Source organism: Euprymna scolopes, chromosome 20 (assembly GCF_053919585.1).
Source record: "Euprymna scolopes isolate OS-2025 chromosome 20, ASM5391958v1, whole genome shotgun sequence".
In the NCBI taxonomy this organism is placed as follows: domain Eukaryota; kingdom Metazoa; phylum Mollusca; class Cephalopoda; order Sepiida; family Sepiolidae; genus Euprymna; species Euprymna scolopes.
This window is the reverse complement of record NC_136501.1, coordinates 3,217,886-3,239,783: the sequence shown is the minus strand read 5'-3', so window position 1 is coordinate 3,239,783 and position 21,898 is coordinate 3,217,886. Positions and strand designations below refer to the sequence as shown.

The 21,898-nt window shown below is 34.4% G+C and overlaps 1 protein-coding gene across 3 annotated transcripts in view; it reads right to left on the bottom strand.

Annotated features, from left to right (window-relative positions):
- The window catches only part of LOC145241295 (voltage-gated delayed rectifier potassium channel KCNH8-like), a 504,754-nt gene that overhangs the window by 90,334 nt on the left and 392,522 nt on the right, over positions 1 to 21,898 (bottom strand). Inside the window, exon 1 of one of the 3 annotated variants that reach the window (XM_080104043.1) lies at positions 12,890 to 13,018. The exons of the other annotated variants lie outside the window; for them this stretch is intronic. Within the exon in view, the coding sequence (XP_079960169.1) occupies positions 12,890 to 12,991 (102 nt within the window). The 5' untranslated portion in view covers positions 12,992 to 13,018. Of the gene's footprint in view, positions 1 to 12,889; positions 13,019 to 21,898 lie in introns of those variants that run through there. 3 annotated transcript variants of the gene reach the window in all.

Genomic DNA, 21,898 nt, shown 5'->3' with positions numbered 1-21,898 from the left:
AGTCAGACTTTGACTCTGAAGATGAATACAACTCACACTCGCAAGAAGAACACTATGGAATCTGACCAACTTCCGAGACAAAACCCATCACAGAAAAGACTGTCCTCAGCCAGACTCAAAGACTTCATAATATATAAAAAATATACAATATATACAAGATCTATAACATATACAAAACAAAAGAAGACAATGCATTCCACCAAAAATAGAAGGGATATAATATTTAAAATTAAAGGGACATAACTCATAAAAGAGTTATCTATCCCTGAAATGAAATATGTAACGTAAATAAAAGTGAGTGCTAGTTAGTTTTACTCGGCGAGCTAGCTTTAGTTAATTATACGTCTGTGTTTTGTTCTATTTTCATGCTGATATCCCTTGAGGCATTTTACAACATTACACACACACACAAAATTTCAGCAGTTTCCGAGAAAAATTTTCCGAGAAAAGTGAAAGACTGATTAAGAGAAGTATAAAATATAGCTCTTTCGGTTTGTCCTTGTGCGGAGGGAGACAACTCTCGTTTACTAAAAAAATAAAAATTGTTCATTTTTTTTTCATGTCATAATTTAGGACGCGATATTTTGTATTAAATAAAAATATTTAAAAAAAAGAAAGTTGCGATGATTTCTTTTAATGTAACAAAGTTGATAATATTAATAATACAAAATGTATTCTATTAAGAAAATCGTTTTTGTTTTCATATAATTTACGATGCTAAAACCAACGAACAAACGATATTTGCATTTAATGAAAACATTTAAAAATAAAGGTGCGGCAACTTTTTCTTTTATTAAAAAGTAAATGTTATGGTAAGGTTTTGAAAAAAAAAAAGTCTTTAACCTTAAAAAATGCAAAGGATGAAACTTTTAAAGATGCGGCGAATTTTAATTTTAATTTTTTTTTACTGTAACAATGAAAAGTGTAAACATCAATAATACAAAATGTAAAACAGCGCCGCTTTTTGTTCGTGTGTTTATGGAAGTACAAATTACAATTTTATTTTAAAAATAAAAATAAAATTTAAAATCAATTTAATTTTCGAATTAAAAAGAAAATTTTTAAATCAATTTTATTTTCGAATTCAAAAGAAAATTTTAAATCAATTTTATTTTCGAATTAAAAAGAAAATTTTTAATCAATTTTATTTTCGAATTCAAAAGAAAATTTTAAATCAATTTTATTTTCGAATTAAAAAGAAAATTTTTAAATCAATTTTATTTTCGAATTCAAAAGAAAATTTTAAATCAATTTTATTTTCGAATTAAAAATAAAATTTTTAATCAATTTTATTTTCGAATTAAAAAGAAAATTTTAAATCAATTTTATTTTCGAATTAAAAAGAAAATTTTTAAATCAATTTTATTTTCGAATTAAAAATAAAATTTTTTAATCAATTTTATTTTCGAATTAAAAAGAAAATTTTAGATTAATTTTATTTTCGAATTAAAAAGAAAAAATTATAGGACCGAGGTTGCATGTGTCACAATTTTGGTAGGAGTATATCCGTGGGACCATTAAAGTTAGATTTAACGCGATCACCTATTGATAGAAAGATTACACCAATCCAGTAAGGATGTGGATTGGCAATCCACATCCTTACATAAAGAAATAAAAATAAAACCCAGAAAATAACGACACTCGACAAAAAAGCAAACAATCACTGTAATAACATGAAATAAACAACATTTATTTATTTACATGTTAAGAATATTAGTTTAAATTGTTCCACCATAAGTGTTTTCGTGTGTGGAATGTCCATAATGAAGGATGGATAAAGTGAGGATTTTGTGAGTATGGCACATCGGCACGATGCTTGAAATGACTAATTTTTTAAGGGTGTGACACGCGGACATGTAGCCCATGTAGCTATTTTTGAGACGAACAGTCAAATCAGTGAATACATGCGTGTATGTTCGTATCATATGAACGACCCTCTTGCAGTTTAACGAAACTAAAATATGAAGAAAAAAATGAGACACAAGTCGTGTTACACAGGTAGAAAGGATGCCACCTGGTTGGATAGTGAAATTGGCGTCATTTTATAAATAAAATGAAATATTGAAATTGACAATATTAGAAAACAATTTTTTTTTTTTTTATTAAATAATTTTTATTAAATACAGGAATTAAAGAAAAGAAGATTTTTAGCAGTTTCGATCTTTTTTATTGAATCACTCCCGCGTAATTTTATAAATAAAATGACAAACAAATGAAGATAATTAGAAATGATATTAATGAAACGATATTGAAACTGTTTGTTTTTTACCCAACTTTGTCTGGTTTTGTTTCCCCAACGTGTTGGTGAAAACCAGCTCCCCCTTTATTAAGGGAGTGTCCAAATGAAAGCAATTGTCTGATATAACGGTGAAAACCGACATTGATCAAATGTCCATTTGCTTTCTGGACGGCCCGCAGGCTGAGACCCGCACCTAAGTTTCACATCAGTTTCGCTTTTATACAAAAAATCCCAATCAACATGTGAGAAGCCGAAATAGCAATAATTTTGTAAAAGTCGATGTAAATAAATCTAAACGTGATGTGCGTTCGCAAATCCTAGATATTATTATCTAGGGGGTATATAAACACTTCTAAGCGATAGTACCCTTCCCCCCCAGAAACCCCAGTGAAAAAAGCCTTTGTTAGACATACAAAAACTCTCGTGCGTGTTTTGCCTTTTATATATATACTAGCGGGGGTACCCGGCGTTTCCCGGGTGTTTGGAGGTATGTGTGCTCTTAAATAAAAAAGAAACCCGGGGGGTGGGGAGGTGTAGGATATATATATATATATATATATATATATATATATATATATATATATATATATATATATATATATATAGATTATATTGGACCCAATATATAGTAATGATTTAAAAAAATTAAAAATAAATGACTTCTGTGCCACCACTGAGAATCAAAACCAAAATGTTTAACTTACGATTTACTTTTTCCTTTGGCGTTATTACCTGAGCTATGAAGACATGTTTTTTGCAAAACTAAAAATTAAAACATGAACCAATAACTATTACGTTATGCATGCATATGTGTAATGCTGTTGTTTGACCTTCATCTGGCAAATTCCAGCTTTTTAATTTTCACACTTTTGCACCGATTTTCCCTGGCTAAAACACAAATATAAAGTTTGGCATGAGTTCGAATACCCTATATATTAAGTTTCATGTCTGTAGACCAAAAACTGACAAGGAAGTTTGGTAGACAAAATTTTTTAAACAAATATACATACGCATACATAAATATATATAGAAAGAGGTTTGTGTTTACTATAACCTTTTTATGCAACTACTAACACTAACAAGAAATCAATGGTAAGCGGCAGCTACGATAAGACAAATCCATCTGAAATTGTTATCGACAGCAATGGAGTGTACTGGAAATCTGGGGAGACTTGTTGTCACTCAGACTCCAGAAAATGCCACAAGTTGTTTTTAAAGAGAAATCTTTGATGTTGGCCTGTGTGAGTACTCCTAGTGAGTAAACAATAATAAATACTCTGAACTAGCCAGAGAGCTCAAACGGATATGGAAGATGAAAAAGTCAAGATAATAACAATAATAGTAGGATCACTAGGAACAATACCGAAAAACTTTGTAAAAAGAATGGGAGAGATTGGAATCAAAGGGATGGCTGAGAAGATACAACGGATTTCAATAATAAAAACTGCTGAAATATTAAGGAAAACCTTGAATGCGGAGACTAACACTCATGCGTTACAGGCACAAACTGCACATACAGAAATTGCTACTGATGTAAAACAAAAAGGAACATGACATGAAATCATAAAACTGAAATTGTTGAATTGTAAGGAACCTCCACCCCATGCCCTTGCCTGCTGCACCCCTTTTTTTGTGTGTCACTATAAACAGAAGCCACACCAAATGAGCGAGGGTCAAGGAGAATGGAAAGACCGAGGAGAGAGAGCACTAACCAGACCTCCGCTGGATGAGTACAATGCTGACTGGGACCTTGGGGAGGCTTATTGCGATCCAAATTATAGTAAAGTATTGGTAACTGCCAATGAAAATCAATGGTAAGTGGCTGTTGCGATAACACAAATTCTTTTGCAAAGGTTATCGAAAGAGGTGGAAATTACTGGAAGTCTGGGGAGACTTGTTGTCACTCAGACTCCAGAGAATGCCATAATTCGTTCTCAAAAAGGAAAATCTTTGATGATGGCCTGTATGACTACTCCTGAGTAAATAATAATAATAACAACAGATGACCTGAAGTATCGCTAATAAGGTACTTTGGACTATTAAAAGAGGAACTTAGGCATCATGATCAGAGGACTAGGAAACTAATGACAATGCATTACACTGAATAGACAATACTGACTGACTCTTCATCAAGAGGAACGAAGGGGGAAGAGGACTAATAGATGTAAAAGACGGTGCAGAAAGCACAAAAGAAGACTTGGAAAAATACATGAACCAGAACACATTAAGATTGATCACCACCAAGCGGAACAATACAAGAAATGATGAAACCAGAAACAAAAAGACAAGTAAAGAAAAGTGGGAAGAGGAAGCACTACACAGACGATTTAAAAGGATGACAAAAGAATAGAATCACGAACACACCTGGACATGGCTAAGAAAAGGACACATGAACAGAAAAATAGAATCTCTACTGATAGTTGCACAAAACAACGCAATTAGAACAAACCATATTAAAGCTAAAATAGATAACACACAGGAAGACAATAAATGTAGACTCTGTGAACAAAGAGATGAAACGATAAACTACATAATAAGTGAATGCAGTAAATTAGTCCAAAAAGAATATAAGGACAAACATGACTGCATGGGAGATTTGTAGACGACTGCACCTTGAACGTGCGGATAAATAATTCAAACAAAAACCAGAGATTGTACTGGAAAACAAAAACCCAAAATCCTTCGGGATATGGAAGTACAAACAGATAAACTCATCAAAGCTAGAAGACCAGATATAATACTTAACAAGAAAATTTTTTTGTCAAATTGTAAATTTTACTGTGCCAGCAGACCACAGAGATAGAAAAACGAAACAAAGATATGAAACTTGCCAGAGAACTGAAAAAAATTTGGAACCAGAAGCAAATCAACATAATACCAATAATTGTAGGAGCTTTAGGAACAGTTCCAAATAACTTGCGAAAAATGATTACGAGAAATCGGGATCAAGGGAAGAACCAAGACGATGCAATGGACAGTAATGCTGAAAACAGCCGAAATCTTAAGGAAATGTGGAATTGAATCCACATGAGTGACAATCGATGATAATCGATAATAATTGATAATAATTGATAATAATCGATAGTAATTGATAATATAGAAATGCAAGAGAAGTAAAAAGAAAAATGCAACCAAGAAAACTGAAGCTGTAAAATTTTAAATTGACTACCCCCCCCCCCCGCCCTTTTTTTTTACTGGCACCAGATGAAATCTAATTCCAGAATAAGAGAATTAGCGGGCAACTAATCAGAGGCAGCAAACTTTCCCCGAGGAAGACTTCATTATTTTTTTATTCTATTATGGGAAAGATAATGGTATATCTGTGTATATATGAGCCAGTTATGAGTGGTGTAAGCATAGAATATGTGGAAAGTGTAGACTTCCTCCTGGTGTCGACAGGTTGCGGGGCTAGGACTAGATATTTAGAGGGAAAAATAGGTACCTGTTCCTCTAACGATGTTGTAATTGTGATAGTGTTGCTCCTAGGATGTAATGTAGTATTTTATTATCACGACTGAATGTGTCTGCAAAAGTGTTTGAAAGCTACATAAGATAGTTGCTATTAGCCTAGCTTTATTGAATTTGTATGTGGCATCTGTTGTGGCAAACCTACGATACTTTGGCCCAGAGAAGGAATTTCTGCATTATATATGGAGATAATAATAATAATAATAATAATAATAATAATAATAATAATAATAATAATAATAATAATAATTCACCTATGAGCATAAAATCGACACTAACAACAGCCAGACACAAAATATGGTAACTGAAATAATAATAATAATAATAATAATAATAATAATAATAATAATAATAATAGAATTGGTTGTGATCTTTCACAGGAATCCATGAGAGGCTTGCTGTTTCTCTGGATGATTGTGTCAGATTGTGCCAGATACCAGAATGGCTTGTAGTGGGAAAGACTATTTTAATAATGAAAGATCCTGCTAAAGGGCCAAAAGTTGAAAATTATAGACCAATTGCTTGCTTGAACATGCTTTGGAAGATACTGACAAAAGTGTATGATCATCTTGAAGTACATGGTCACTACCAGTGGAACAAAAAGGCAGGAGGAATAAAAGACCATCGATTGATAAATGTATCTTAAAGAACTGCAAAAGAAGAAACCAAACTTAGAATGTAGCTTGCATAGATTACACGAAAGTTTATGATATTATGTTGCGTTTATGGGTACTCAAGATGTTGAAAATGGTAGGGGTAGCTGAAAATATAATTGAGTTCATAGACATTTATGCTTGCGACATCTATGGTAACACATCAAAGGCCGCAAACGAGCAAGTTCTTTCTTATTCTCTCTTCTCTGATCTTGAGCGCGTGGTACATGAATATTTCGTTATTAAAATATGATTTTATATATGGCAACCCATGCAGACGTAAAAGTTGGTTTATGCTGAGGAAAACTAAGCTAATAATTTAAAATTAAGGTAAAAGAAAAGGAATTTGAAATAACGAGTTTTAATGAATAAATAAAACGTTGGAATAAAGAATAAACGTTGTTACATATATATTATTACACTGTTCACATGATACATGATACGTCTAGTCACGCACACACACACACACACACACACACACACACACACACACACACACACACACACACACACACACACACACACACATATATATACACACACATATATATATATATACATACACACATTTATATATATATATACACACATTTATATATATATATATATATATATATATATATACACACACACATATATATATATATATATATATATATATATATATATATATATATGTCAGGTCATGTCATATGCTACTGGTACCATGCAACCCAGTACTACCTGCCTCATGGTCGGGTCACCGGCGACTAAACTGGTTCCCCCATCAGACTTGTTTGGTGAGGAGGGCGGCTAGTCTCCCTGAAGGATTAAAAACAAGACCTTCCAAAGGGCGAATGAACTCTTGTTCTGGGTCAACGGCCAACTAGCACCAACTGTGTGTGTGTATATGTGTATTGGGGTAGAGAGGGCTCCCGTAAGCCGTGGTGAAGGCAACCTTTCTAGGAGAAACAAATCTCTGATTTAAAAAACCATAAAGCGGAAGCCCAGTACCCGCATTAAGCTGGTCTGCAGTTTAATTTGTTGCTGGCTATCTTGCTCTTGCTTGTTGCTGGATCTCAACATTTTGAACCGAGAGAGAGACTTAGCTGTCGTACAAAGCTAAGACTCTGTAACATCATATTTGTATAGATACTCCCTCAGACATTTGGGCTCATGGATTTTAGATGTCTGAGGGAGTGGCACTCGTCTGACAAGACGTTGCAATCATCATATATATATATATATTTGGATAAGTCTGCACCAAATCGTTATCTAGAAATGCCCAGTTGAACACGACTGTGTTTTCATTTTTTTCGATTCTACGGTTAATTCACTCTATCCGTCAGGCAATCATTTATTATGGCACCAACTGATAATTTTTTGGACATTTGCTCACACCTCGCACTTACCCTTTCTCCATAACTAATAAACAACTAAACTAACAAATTCTATAACAAACCCCACTCTCCCCAATGATTTACTTCTATATGTGCAGCTGCCATTGGTCAAAGGCAGCATGCATAAAACAGATTGAACTGACATAAGTCCAGTACAAACAGACAAATGTTTATAGAAGCTAGAAGTAATTGTAAGAAAGAAATAGTGACAGCTAAGAGAGAATATACCGAAAACACCAGAAAATGCAACGAAGTGCAGAACTTAGGAACTCGTGATTCTTGGAAAATCTACGACAGTGTAGTAAATAATGGGCAATCAACAATTCCCCCACTATCCAACAATCATGAGGTTGTTTACACGACTTGCCAGTTGGTTTTCCTCAAACTCCACATTGGATCCACCAAACCACTCCCTCCCTGACTTATTTGTGGACAGACCTCACACTAGATGATCTGGAAATCACCCCTTCTCAGGTGCATCGTATCATAAAAAACCTAGACACCACGAAAGCATATTGACCCAATCTCATCCATCCCGGCTGTGCTATTAAAAAATAAAAATGCTCTATTGAGGTTGTTTCAATCCTTTCCCAACTTTATAACAAATGCCTTAAAAAATCTTGCTTTCCTGACTACTGGAATATCGTTTCTGTGGTATCAGTTTTCAAGAATTCTGACGAAAGAACTGACCCATTAAATTATCACCCCATTAGCCTTCTCTCGATTTTCGCTAAAATTTTGGAGTTCATAATAAACCAAGCTCTAGTCCACGAGCTTACAGGTTCTAAACTTCTGACCCACCAACAATATGGATTTAGGTAAGCCCATTCTACAGCAGATATCCTAACTGTAATCTCTGAACGTATATACTATACACTGGACAAAGCAGGGGAGGGTAGAGCGCTAGCCCTAGATATATCTAAGGCTTTTGACAAGTTTTGGCATGATAGTCTTCTCAGAAAAATCAGATCATATGGTCTTACTGGACCAATACATAATGTAATTAAATCCTTCTTAAATAAGAGAAGAATCCAGTCTTACATCTAAACAATATGATATTAATGTGGGAGTACCTCAAGGGTCTATCCTTGGACCTTTATTATTCCTAATATTTATAAATGATCTCCCTGATAAAATTGTCTCTGCGATGGGTATATTTGCTGATGACACCATGCTCTTTAACAGGCACGAGAGGAAAACAAATGAACACATGACCTCCATAGAATGGAAATAGGCACAAACTTTAATAAAGACTTTTCATATCTATCTGCGTAAGTATACTTTGATAATTATGTTTCAGTTTGAAGAAATATGGTATAATAAAATTATGGGGTGTTCGTTCGCACCTGACCTCCATAGAATGGAAATATGTCACAAAGTTTAACAAGGTTTTTTAATATAGATCCACAGAATATTGTGATAAGTGTTTCAGTGTGAACAGGTATGTTATAATAAATTATGTGGTTTATCTATTTTATTTTTACTTTCATCATATTTTGCTTTGGTTTTGATACCCCCAAATTCGAAGCTATCTCATTACAACCATTACTTTTCATAACCTATCATACTTTCATAAATCAGAGTCCATTTTCTGTAGGCTGTTTTTGAACCCAGTCAACGACGGGTACTTTTGCTAGTATGTATATATATATATATATATATATATATATATATATATATATATATATATATATATACTATGTATATATATATGATATGTATATATATAATATGTATATATATATGATATGTATATATATAATATGTATATATATATATGTATATATATAATATGTATATATATGATATATATATAATATGTATATATATATGATATGTATATATATAATATGTATATATATATGATATGTATATATATAATATGTATATATATATGATATGTATATATATAATATGTATATATATATATATAATATGTATATATATATTATATGTATATATATAATATGTATATATATAAAATGTATATAATAAAACAATCATCGTAACTTGCAAATGAAAAATAGACCTAACAATAATGAACTAAAAATAGAACAACATATTCATTAACTTAATCATAATTGATTTTATATCTGAAGACGCAATTATAAACAAAGCTCTATACCAAGATCAAACAAGGACCAGTTGTGTAAACGATAAAGGACTTAGACAAAATTTAGTTGTGAAATACAATCTTCTGAAAGTTAAATATTCAATCCTTAACGTAGGCGACACTCTAAATACAATTATGACTTACGAGATTGATTCGTCGTCTATTTTCATGCTCTTTCTGTGATTTTGCTATATAAACAAATCTCTCTTTAAATTGTTTCATGGAATATTTAATGCCCAAAAACATTAATTATTGTATACAGTTTATTGAACACAAGTTGTTATGTTACTGATGGGAAATTTCGTTAGCATAAATTTATCAATGGTTACAATAAATTTAATCACTTTTGACTCGGCATAACCGATCCCATAATCTACAACAGTATCCATTAATACTTGCTAAAAACGATAATTTTAAAAACTGAGTTCATGTGTTAGTCATTTTCGAAAACTGTTAAAAACTGGTTTTAATGGACTAAAAGTATCTTCCACCACAACACCACCAACTTTGTTTTTCATTAAAAAAAATTCTGGCTGATATAAAATAAATATCGAACTTTCAGATTATTTAAAAAAAAAAAAAATAGGAAAATGTATGATACAATTTGTTAAAAAGACTTAAATTAAAGAATTAGTTTTATTTGCCCAACGTTGTCATAAAAAAAGCAATCGTGTCGATGGTAATTACGTTTTGATACTCTCGTCAACTACAAGATTTGACTTGTGGAGAAACGAATATATATAATATGCGTTCGTATAAATTAAGGGTTTTCCAACCTTTTTCCACAAACGACCTCCCCTAGAGCACTCGGATACCTACTACCGCCTCCCACCCTACATGCATCCTTACATAATAATGTGAGTAGTAGTGGTAGTACAAGATTAAATTGAAAATAAAGAATTGAATATTCATAAAGTTTATTCAACAAAATTCTACACTATTGATCAAATGGGAACACTAACGACTATAAACAAAGTGGATCAATGAATATATCATAACATTGATAATATAATAATAAATAAACATTGATAATAGAATAATCAATAAAAATTGCTAATATAATAATCAATAAACATTGCTAATATAATAATCAATAAAAATTGCTAATATAATAATCAATAAACATTGCTAATATAATAATCAATAAAAATTGCTAATATAATAATCAATAAACATTGCTAATATAATAATCAATAAAAATTGCTAATATAATAATCAATAAACATTGCTAATATAATAATCAATAAACATTGCTAATATAATAATCAATAAACATTGCTAATATAATAATCAATAAAAATCAATGTGCCGATTATTGTTGATGATCAGCAATGCATTTTGGAATATTTGTTTCCATATTTGATAGAAAAAGTCTTCGATCACCATATTTTCACTACATCCATTCGGTTTCAATTCCTAGGAAACATTCGATAGACGAGAAAGACTTGTTGAATCAGAATTCAATCAGATTCAGGAAACAACTTAAAAAAATTTATCAAAATTAGGTTTGATTCTTGAATTAATTTTTCCAATTAAAAATAAGTGTGATGCAATCAATTTCCTCATGAATTGTGAAGCTAAAAAAAATGCGTTGAGAAAAAACAACAATTTTACTAAAAGCTTTCAGTCTTTAGGTTCCCCATACCATAAATTTGATCATCGCCCACCTGAAGTCTCGTAACGTTCCCCTGGTGGGCGGTACAGACCCTGCTGGGAAATCCTGGTATAAAACAATCATCGTATCTTAACATGTTTTTATAACAGTGAAAGCAGGAAATTTATATGTTGCGCTCCGTTTCAATGAAACAGCACCTACCTAACTACATGCTGATTACAAAAAAAATTTCTTCAAACGAAAACAATAAAGAAAATGTTTCACGAAAGTGGAAATGGAAACACTTAAATCAAATTTGGCAAATCGATTGCAGTTTTAGTGACCATCCATATTTAAGCAGTTGACAAAGCAGAAGAACGTTCGACTCAAACTTCACAGTAAACGGTGTCCGATCAGATTGAACTATTGATATTAAACTACACCGTATTAAACTACTACGCTCGTATCTTACATCCGTAATATACGAGCGTTTCAGTTTCCCAAATTTATTAATTTATTTATTTAAAAAAATGTTAGCTGAAAGCCCGCCTCTCCATATTAAGAATGGCTTTCTAAATGATAACATTAATAGGAAATGATAACGCAGATAGTAAACTGCATAAATTATGTAGAAAGCCATTCTTAACACAGGGAGATGTGGGTGTTAATTATTTTATACTTTCACCTTGCAATATAGTAACTAAATTAATTAATTTAATAAAAATTAGTACAAAACTTGACAAACCACAAGAGTAAGCGACACAAAACAGGAAGTCCTTAGCAGCAGCAACTAAATTTCACCGGATATCATTTGCTGCGGACTTTGAGTTGGGCGGTTTTATAAAATCGGTTTCGATTCTTAGAGCATATAATAAAAACTTTGATCATAATTACAATATGCGTTCGTATATATGGTGCTGGTTTACGGCATATCAATCTTTTTAGGTTATTTAATGCTGAAACAAACTTCTAACTATTTCAGACGATTAGTTAAACACAAAATAACAGGGGAGTGGTCATATCCCCCCCCCATCGGTATTAACGCGTAAAGTAACATTAATCATTTCCAGTGATGTGCAGAAAACTTTTTTTAACGGCAGGTGCTCAATTGAAAAAAAAATGATGTGTCCGTAGGGTACAAGCCTATAATACATTCCTCTGAAAAGGGCACTTTTAAAGTAGAACCAAAAGGGGCAGGTGCTTGCCCCCCTGCACGTTCTTGATCATTTCTAAGTCTTTCAGCATTCATTTCCGGAATGTTACACCGGTTATGAAGTCGTCTAAAATAAGTTTTATGATTTTTTTATAATCGCGTTATGCATGCAAATCAGTAGTAATGTAATTTCATTTTCTATATAAAAAATCAGAACAAATCCAAAAATCGATGCGGTCTCTAATCCTAAACTCTACTGAAAACTGACACTCAATTAAAGCAAACATCACCTCAGGCGGTACAATCCCAGACCATCTGTTCAGATCCGGTATGGATTCAGCCGATATGGAAAGTCGGTCCGTGTCCATGATGATGGCGTCAAGTTGTTGCATTTTGTTTGTAATTTAGTTTTCTTTTTTTTTTCTTTTGTGAATATTACTTCATTCTCTTAATCATGTACATCGATATATACATATATATATATTTTTTTTTTTAATTTTTTTTTCATCCGCAAAAAACTGGAAATGTTGAGTTCCAAACATTGCGATCAATTATGGCAAGAGACCCTGTATAAGATGTGTAGTTTTCGTGGGGTCGAAAGGGTTGCATTTAATCGCACCCCACACGAGGCCAAATATGAGATGGGGGTGATGAATTCAAGTAAGGCATCATCACGCGTACGCGTCCATGGAGACAGAAATTGTCCGGTTTCATCGCGGGGATGAAACGACATCCTCTCCCGGAGAAATCCGGCGAAATTATGTCAGTAGTTTTAAAAGATGAGGATGCGGAATGCATCTGAGAACAGCTATGAAATTAGAGAGATTTAGAGAGAGATTTAGAGAGAGATTTAGAGAGAGAGAGAGAGAGAGAGAGAGAGAGAGAGAGAGAGAGAGAGAGAGGAGGGTGAGAGCGGTATGAGGGGGATTAGATGTCGTATCAGGTAACGATTGATAATAGAAAACGACGACTTTTTTGGTGGATAGATAAAAAAATAAATAAATTACGCATAACAATGATGAATAGCGATAAGAGGGAGGGGCAGTGAATAAACGAAGAGGAAGAGGGGGAAGAGGGGGAGATAAAAAATAGAGAAGGAATAGGGAAAGAGATAGAGGGCAAAAGAGGGTGGTGACAGAGTAAAATGGGAAAGCATAGAGAAAGGGGAACAATGATGGGGGATGAAAAGGGAAATGGATAGATAAAGATATTAAAATTAAAATTTATGAAAAATGAGTGAAATAAAGTCAAAGAAAGAAAGAAAGAAAAGGAAAATGGATAGGGCGATTGTGAATGAGACGAAATATAAATAATAAAAAGGGAGGGGGGAGAGGGGACAGAAAAAGAGTTGAGTGCGAAAGATAGTAGAGGTGGGAAGAGAGTAAAACACAGATAAGTAGAGAGAGGGAGAACGAAGTAAAAAGAAGAAAGGAAAGAGGAAGAAATGAGGAGAAAGCTAAGAGAGAGAGAGAGAGAGAGAGAGAGAGAGAGAGAGAGAGAGAGATAGAAAGAGAGTGAGTGAGTGAGAGAGAGCGAGAAAGGTCTTTATTTATAAAGAAGATAGTAGAAAAAGTGTATGTGAGTGAAAGGGGGGGGGAAACGTAAGTGATAGTAAAGAAGAAAACGAGAGACAGCTAGCTAGATAGATTCAGAGAGAGAGAGAGAGAGAGAGAGAGAGAGAGAGAGAGGGAGGGGGAGTAGGGAAGTAAAAGTAAAGAGAGTGAGATAGCTTGAAACGGGGCAGCGAATCTCCAAATATTGTGGTCCAACCGAAAACAAATACGCAAATCTGTCTCCAAGGTTAATCTTAGAGGAGTAGACATTTAACATCTTCCCTCTGGAATCATCCCATCAGAAAGCACCCTTTCTTGTCAATGACGCGCAATATTCCAATTTTGGCTGTCCATCTTGTAAACCGTGACGTTAATCCAATGAAAATGACGCGTTATGGACAAAATAAGAGAGAAATAAACAAAAAAGCCCGGAATACTATCTTCCTCGACATCATTTATCATCATTAAAACCACCGAGGCCTCCTCATCCCCCGGGCGCCTCCGCCGCCGCAGTCGTCGTCGCGGCTATTACATACCTACGTACTTATACGTATGCCTCTTTTTACATAAAGTTTTAATTAGCGTGTTGGTATCAGCAAACGACTTAACGGTAAAGTGACAAAAAAAAAAAAAAAAAAAAAAAATGGCGATCGGTGGTAAAAAAAAGCTGAACATTATCGATCACATCTAGCAAGCAAAGCAGATCGAACAAAACCTGATCTGTACACGTGATGTTCAGCATCCACTTTTGATCTATTGCGGTGGGGTAACAGCCTTTTGACTAAGAGGAAAGTGTGATATCTGGTCTGATAATACGATTTATCTTCAATATCCTCGGTTTGTAAATGAGAAATCTTTTTAGACTGAGGCAGTTTAATTTTTTGTTCTTATCAAGAGATGCCCCCCCTTCTTTTTGAGAGCTGGATTGTCCAACACATTAAACGCTTAATTGGTGTCTAAGACGACCCTTGTGGGGCGACAAGTAAATACATAGTGACAAGTAGGTTTTGCAAAAGCCCCCCCCCTAAAAATGCATCAGTTTGAAAACGTCGATCATGCAATTCCGAGATGACATAATAGATAAGAATTACGATCATTAATGACAACTGTTTGGAGTCAAATGGACACAAAACAACGAAAAATGATCAGCTTTCAAAATATCATAATGTCGAAACGATCCCGGCCTAGACTGTGTGTCTAGCAACACATATATGTATAGCAGAATGTGAGAGATTATCTATAATTATTTCCACAGCCAAACAACATCGCAGCTCGCAAGAGCCATGGCAGCCAACAAACCGGAAGTCCCAGAATAGAGTTTCGCCCTCGTCAGTTAGACATATCCGAACCCGGCATTCAAAACCCGAGCCTCTTGCATCTCTCCCACAGAAGAGACGTTGCGAGCCTATCCTTGTTTTATCGTTATTTCCATGGCAGGTGCTCGTCTGAACTCCAATCTCTGGTCCCCCCTCGCCAATCTTTCACGAAAAACACCCGTCTAGCTGAATCCACTGTGAAAAATTTCCCCCACTCTTTATCTGTGCCTAAATCAAAACGCGGATTCCATGAACAAAGCTTCTTTCTTAGAACTGCACGCCTGTGGAACTCTGTTCCGTCTGCCTGCTTCCCACCGGACTACAACTTGGATGTCTTCAAGTCCAATGTTAACAAATTCCTAATGAACCGCCCCCTTAAGTAAACACTTCATCAAATCTCCACACTAACCTAATGTACTTGCAATAACCCTTATCCCTGAGTGGCTTCCGAGCCTTGATAAGTGGTGATCACTGTGTAAAAAAAACAAAAGCACTCTGCCAAGTGAGCAAACGCCCCGCACACAAGAAAGTCTACTAACACACATCAAGCAAACCGCGGCGAAATCTGACAGTGGAATGAACCTACTTCGTCTCGACAAAGGATGCGGTCATCCAACCAGCTATAATCCAAGCCGATATCTCAAAAGTGTGAGTAAGTGTGTGTGTGTATGTGTGTGTGTGTGTGTGTGTGTATATATATATATATATATATATATATATATATATATATATATATATATCTTTATTCGATTGGCAAAATTTTAAAGAAGTGAACCATAGCGGAATTTCAGTCGACTAAAATAAGATGGAAAACGTGATGAGGAAAGGGGGGAACAAAATGGGGGAAGTTACATGTAACAAATGTACAATGCAGTAAAATAAATAAGTCGATTAAAAACAAGATCGTTAAAATACACCCGAAGCGCTTTTCGTTCAGACTAACTTTTCAAGGGTATAAGTCTGAAAATTATTATTATTATTTTATTTTTTTTAGAATATTTGGTAGTGGAATCGAGTAAGAGCAAAGGGGAGGTTAAAAAAAAAAAAAAAAGAAAAACTGTGACTACCCAAATAATTCTAATTGAAGCCGGAGGTTTCTCTGTTTGCACAAAGTAGGGGGGGGGGGCTGGAAATGATGGCAAGTGCTTCGAGGACAGACAGGTGGAACTTTGTACGTCCTCGTATATATATATATATATATATATATATATATATATATATATATATATATATATATATATATATATATATATATTGAAGGAAGAGTGGGAAAAGATAAATCCTGAATTTGGCAAAAAACTAATCCAGTCTTGTGGTCGAAGATGCAGTGAGGTCATAAAGAATAAAGGGATGTTCACTAAATATTGAATGAATTTATTTTTTAAAACATTTGCATTAAAAAAACATAAAGTTTCTAATTCGTTCCTTAACTTTTAGCTAGGATAAATCCACAGATATAATTTAAAACTAAAATATTTCTCAATATTGAATCGTAATTTTATTATTATTTTTTTTTTTGGTACTAATTTATACACATTGGTTCAATTTGTTTATTCTGAGTATTTCAGAAAAATCCATGCTCTAATTTTTTAAATATACATGAATAATTGTAATTTTTTTCCGTTCCTTATATTATGGCCGATACTGTAAACAAATATATATATACGCATACATAAATATATATAGAAAGAGGTTTGTGTTTACTATAAACTTTTCACGCAAATATTATGCAAGTATAAATCATGTAGAATATATCTGCATGAATATAATTACATTTAATCTATAATATAAATCTCACCTATCTGTTTAAATTTATGTATGATGTATGTATGTATGTACGTGTGTCTCGCAAAACCTTTCGACAGAGGCGATGGATCCTGACAAGATCAGTATCATTTTGAAGCTCAACGTCTCGGACGACAAATATCGAAAAATTGGCCCAAAAGCATTAATTTCTTCATCCTAAACTCGGCCGTTTTGTACAAGGAGTGGTTGATTTTTTTCGCCGACATTTTAGCAAGTCATCATCATCATTGGATTGATTTTGGTAAATTTCAATGCTTTTGACTTCCGGTCACATCATGGAAACATCAAATAAGACGTCGGATTTTCTTTTCCGACTTCGTCGAACGAGTTCGAGTCTACCTGCTTACTACACACCTAAAAAAACCCGGGTAACGCCGGGCATCCAGGCTAGTCTATATATATAAAAAGCAAAATGGGCGCGAGTGTTTGTGTATGTCCGCCAAAGGCTTTTGCATTAGGTTTCTCACGTCGGTTAGATTTTGTGAGAAGTTTTTGCATATTTCGCGGATCGTAATATCTTCCATTCGTAAATGGACATCCTTTCTTTCCTTTTTTGATCGAGTTCAAAAAAATCCTAACATGTTGTCGTCTTGAGTGTTTATGTGTTTTTTCGTATAATAAAGCGAAACTATTCGAACGCAAATGATAGAAAGCGGGAACCTTAACTGGCCCTCGGCCAGCTGCTCAAGTAATTGGTTCTTGGTCAATGTAGAGGAAACCCTTTACACTGAGACAATTACTATTTATATCCCAGGCAAAAGTTAATTACCAACTCATTGAATTCACTATCGTCTTTGGCCTAATGGTTAGCGTGGAAAACTAATTACCGACAATCCCCCTCTATATCTTTTTTTATTTTAACCACCTGGAAGCCATTCTTAACATTGCTTCGTCCTTGTGCCAATATCCTCTACCTGGGCAAAACCCAATATTATGACCACAAAAGTACTTAAAAAATAAAAAACACCGAATGAAAACAACTCTAACAAAAAAATATTGGGAACTCAAAGAAAGCGGACGTTCGCTGGTAGTCGAATGGAAAATAGTAAGACAAGCAAACACATGTAAAGACCTAGACGATCTATGTAGATTATGCCTTCATGAAAAATTTGCTATCCTATACTTTAAAGAACCCCAACATCTATTAAACTGTAGGAGAGAAATAGCGAACAACTGTGTTCACAGGATAAACTTTACTCTAGGATAGTGATAAAAAATAACTGCTGTAGATTTTCCAAAACTTTGCGGGTTCCTAATTTCTGTGCTTCGATGCGTTTTCTGGTGGTTTCAGTGTATTCTGTTTTAACTGTCGCTGTTTCTCTCTTAGAATTACTTCTAGCTTCTATAAACTTCTGTCTGTTTGAACTGGACTTATGTTGGTTAAATCTGCGGTATGCATGCTGCTTTTGAGCAATGGCAGCTGCACAAGTATAAGTAAACCATTGGGGAGAGTGGGGTTTGCTATAGAATTTCCGTGTGGGAACATGTGCTTCAGTTGCAGTTTTAAACTATTCAGTGGTTTAATTTGCGCACTGTTCAGCTGGAAGAAAAAAGATATTTCCCCATGGAGCATCTCTGATGAGACCCTGATGCCTTTCAAGTCAGCATTTTTGTAATACTTCGTTGTTTTGAACAGTGACTTTTCAGTTTTTTATCAAGAATTTAGGGCGATTTCTACCATTATCACAGCGTGATCAGCATTCCCAAGTAGGCCGTTGGCATTAGTTATACAATCATCGGGAACTGTGGTCAGAAATGGACCTAGTAGTGAGGCATGTTGATTTTGCTGGTCTGGGAAACGTGTCGGAAATGTAATCGTCTTTAGTAGGGAATGAGATATAGAGAAGCTACGTGTTGTGCTACCAGCTGCGTCTGTGTAAGTAGAGAATCCAAGCCAGTTACTGTGGTGAAGATTGAAATCACCAAATACGTGTACTTGTGCGCAAATATTAAGGGAGACTGCTGTATCTATGCTGTCAGAGACTTTGTTTATTAGGGTACAGTCCTGGGTCGAGGGAGAACGGTAGAGAATATACCAGTAGCTAATGTTATGCTGCATGTGAAGCACATGAAGGTTTGGTCGTCTGATTCTAGTTTTGTTTCTCTAGTCGAGGGGAGGCTGTTTCGTCAAAATCGGTGAAATTGCCCATTTTAAAAATCAAATCGATTGATTGTCTGCTCTAATCGGGAATCCGCATCAGTGCACCAGGAGGAAGCTTCACATGTCTCCCCGCAGTGACTTAGTTCACAATACATTGTAAGTAGGTTCTGTACAATGTAACGTATTGCATTGTAGAAAACCTACTGTTGGTTTTATAAAATTATTTTATATAATAGCTTAAAGATTGAATTTTATTTATTAAAATAGTAATATTCTAAAAGTATTTAAGATTTGTAAACATTGCAATGTCCATAATTTTAAATCGACATAAATGCGATTATCGAATTAAAATGTGTTTTTTATAACCACATGTCACCCCTAGGTGGGTTGAACCGGCTTCCTCCAAAGGAGGAAGTTTCCTGAGAATATCAAGTCCACAAGCAATGATGTTAGATTTTTGCAGTTTTGCAGGGATGTGTCTACGGCTGTCTACACACAGTGTCTGTAATTCCCAGATGGTCACTCATCTGGTGCTGACCAGGCTAAACATTGCTCAACTTTGGTGATCTCACGAGAACCGATGTATCAATATGATTGTGCGTAACAACGTGCACCAAGGTTAAACAAAAGAAAATTGCTAGTCAGAATCAAATATCGATTTGTTAGACACAATGCTATTGCGGTCTAACTTTGCAAATCCGACTAATTTAATTTGATATATTAGGATAGTGATATACTTATAGCGATTTCGTATAGTATATAAGAAGTTTGAGGTTATGGATGGTTTGCAACAGCGGCCAACATTGAAACCTGACGGTGTTATAGGATCCCATAATTAGTAATGTATGCAGGTATGTAGGTTGCTTTTAATTATTATCCTAACCTGATCAAAGTGGACTCCCGGAAGGGATGCTTCATTAATATTTCACAAGCCTTTTGATTTAAAAAAAAAATGTTTTCGCCCTTGATGTACCGTGGGAAACTGTTTATATAGAAATGGTCTGTCACGTAACAAGAGGAGAGAGGCTTGCACAGACAGTGCTCCAGGGAACAGCCAGAGGGGGAAAAAAGAGAGGAAGACAGAAGAAGAGATGGGAAGACAACATCACAGAATGGACAGAATTGAAGCTGAGCGAGGCGGTCAGACGTGCGGAAGAAGGAAGGATGGAGATGACTGGTGTACTGGTCACCTGTAGCGCCGGTAACCTCTACGGGACAGGTGGAGGAAGGTGAATTATATCATCAGTCACGGCTTAAAACTATGATAATGATCATTAAAAAAGTTTAGGTTCTTGTTCAGAATTCCTCCTATATTTAAAAACAAAAGGAAAAAAATCTGTATGATGTACGTACCTGTGACGAAATGAAAATATCATATTCTAAAAATCATGTAAATTGATCAAGTAGCTTTATTTTTCATAAAGAAAATTATTTTAAAGCGATTAATGTGAATTCGTAGGCATTACAACATAAATCTTGCAAGTTTGAATCATTGGAATCATCTCTCTTTTTGTTTTTAGAATGTTTAAAAAATGACGGACTAAACAGCCGTTCCTTAGTTACTCATAAAATTTAACTTTTTTATTTAAAAATTAAACTACTTTATCAGTTTAAGTGATTTTTGGAATATGATATTCTTGTTTCGTCACAAGTACGAATGTTATGCCGATTTTTCTTTACTTTTGTTTTTCAATATATATATATATATATATATATATATATATATATATATATACTTGATTGCCTCGTAATTCTTGATTCTCTTATTTTGTCTTTACATTCCAGAAGTGATGTTTCTGACAAAAGAGAAAGAATTGCTGTTTTTGAGTCGAAATTCACCTTTACTAGCAAGACCCGTGGAAATTCTACAGTGGCATCTTTCATATGTAATGTATTACTGCTACGTATTCTGTTGACGTTCAGCATGAATGGAGACCCCGCAATATTATTGTAGCCATTTTGTTAAAACTGTAAAATTATTTATCTAAGTAATATGGTTAATGTAGTGTCAGAATATATCAGATTCGCAACTTGAACGTGACAGACATACGAATCGCAATTGATGGACAATGCCTCTAATATAAATGCCTGGCCGCATCTATAAAAACGCATTAGTTTGCTTATACAGAGTAATCTTTTCCTTGTTAGCGAAAAGGGCCCATCAGTGACGGCGTGGGCACTAGCTTCTTTCATCGGCTCTGGTTATAATAACCGTGCTAATAGATCCATCTTAGTATAATCCATGTTATCGTATAATTACCGTGACTTATTGCATTGGTTTTACTGGTGAATACATGTGCCCTCCGGATACAAATAGGCGAGCGATTTATGAAAACATGAAAAGAGATTATTGCAATTTGCCGTTGACACATTTTTATATTTGTCGCATGAAATGTATACGTCGTGCGTAGGGCATAGAACTGCATGCGTCAATGATGAATCCCAATTTAGGAACCTTGTTGGAAGTTACCGCATAATTGCCATCACCAACCCCCCACCCATCCCACTCAGGTTAATTATGAT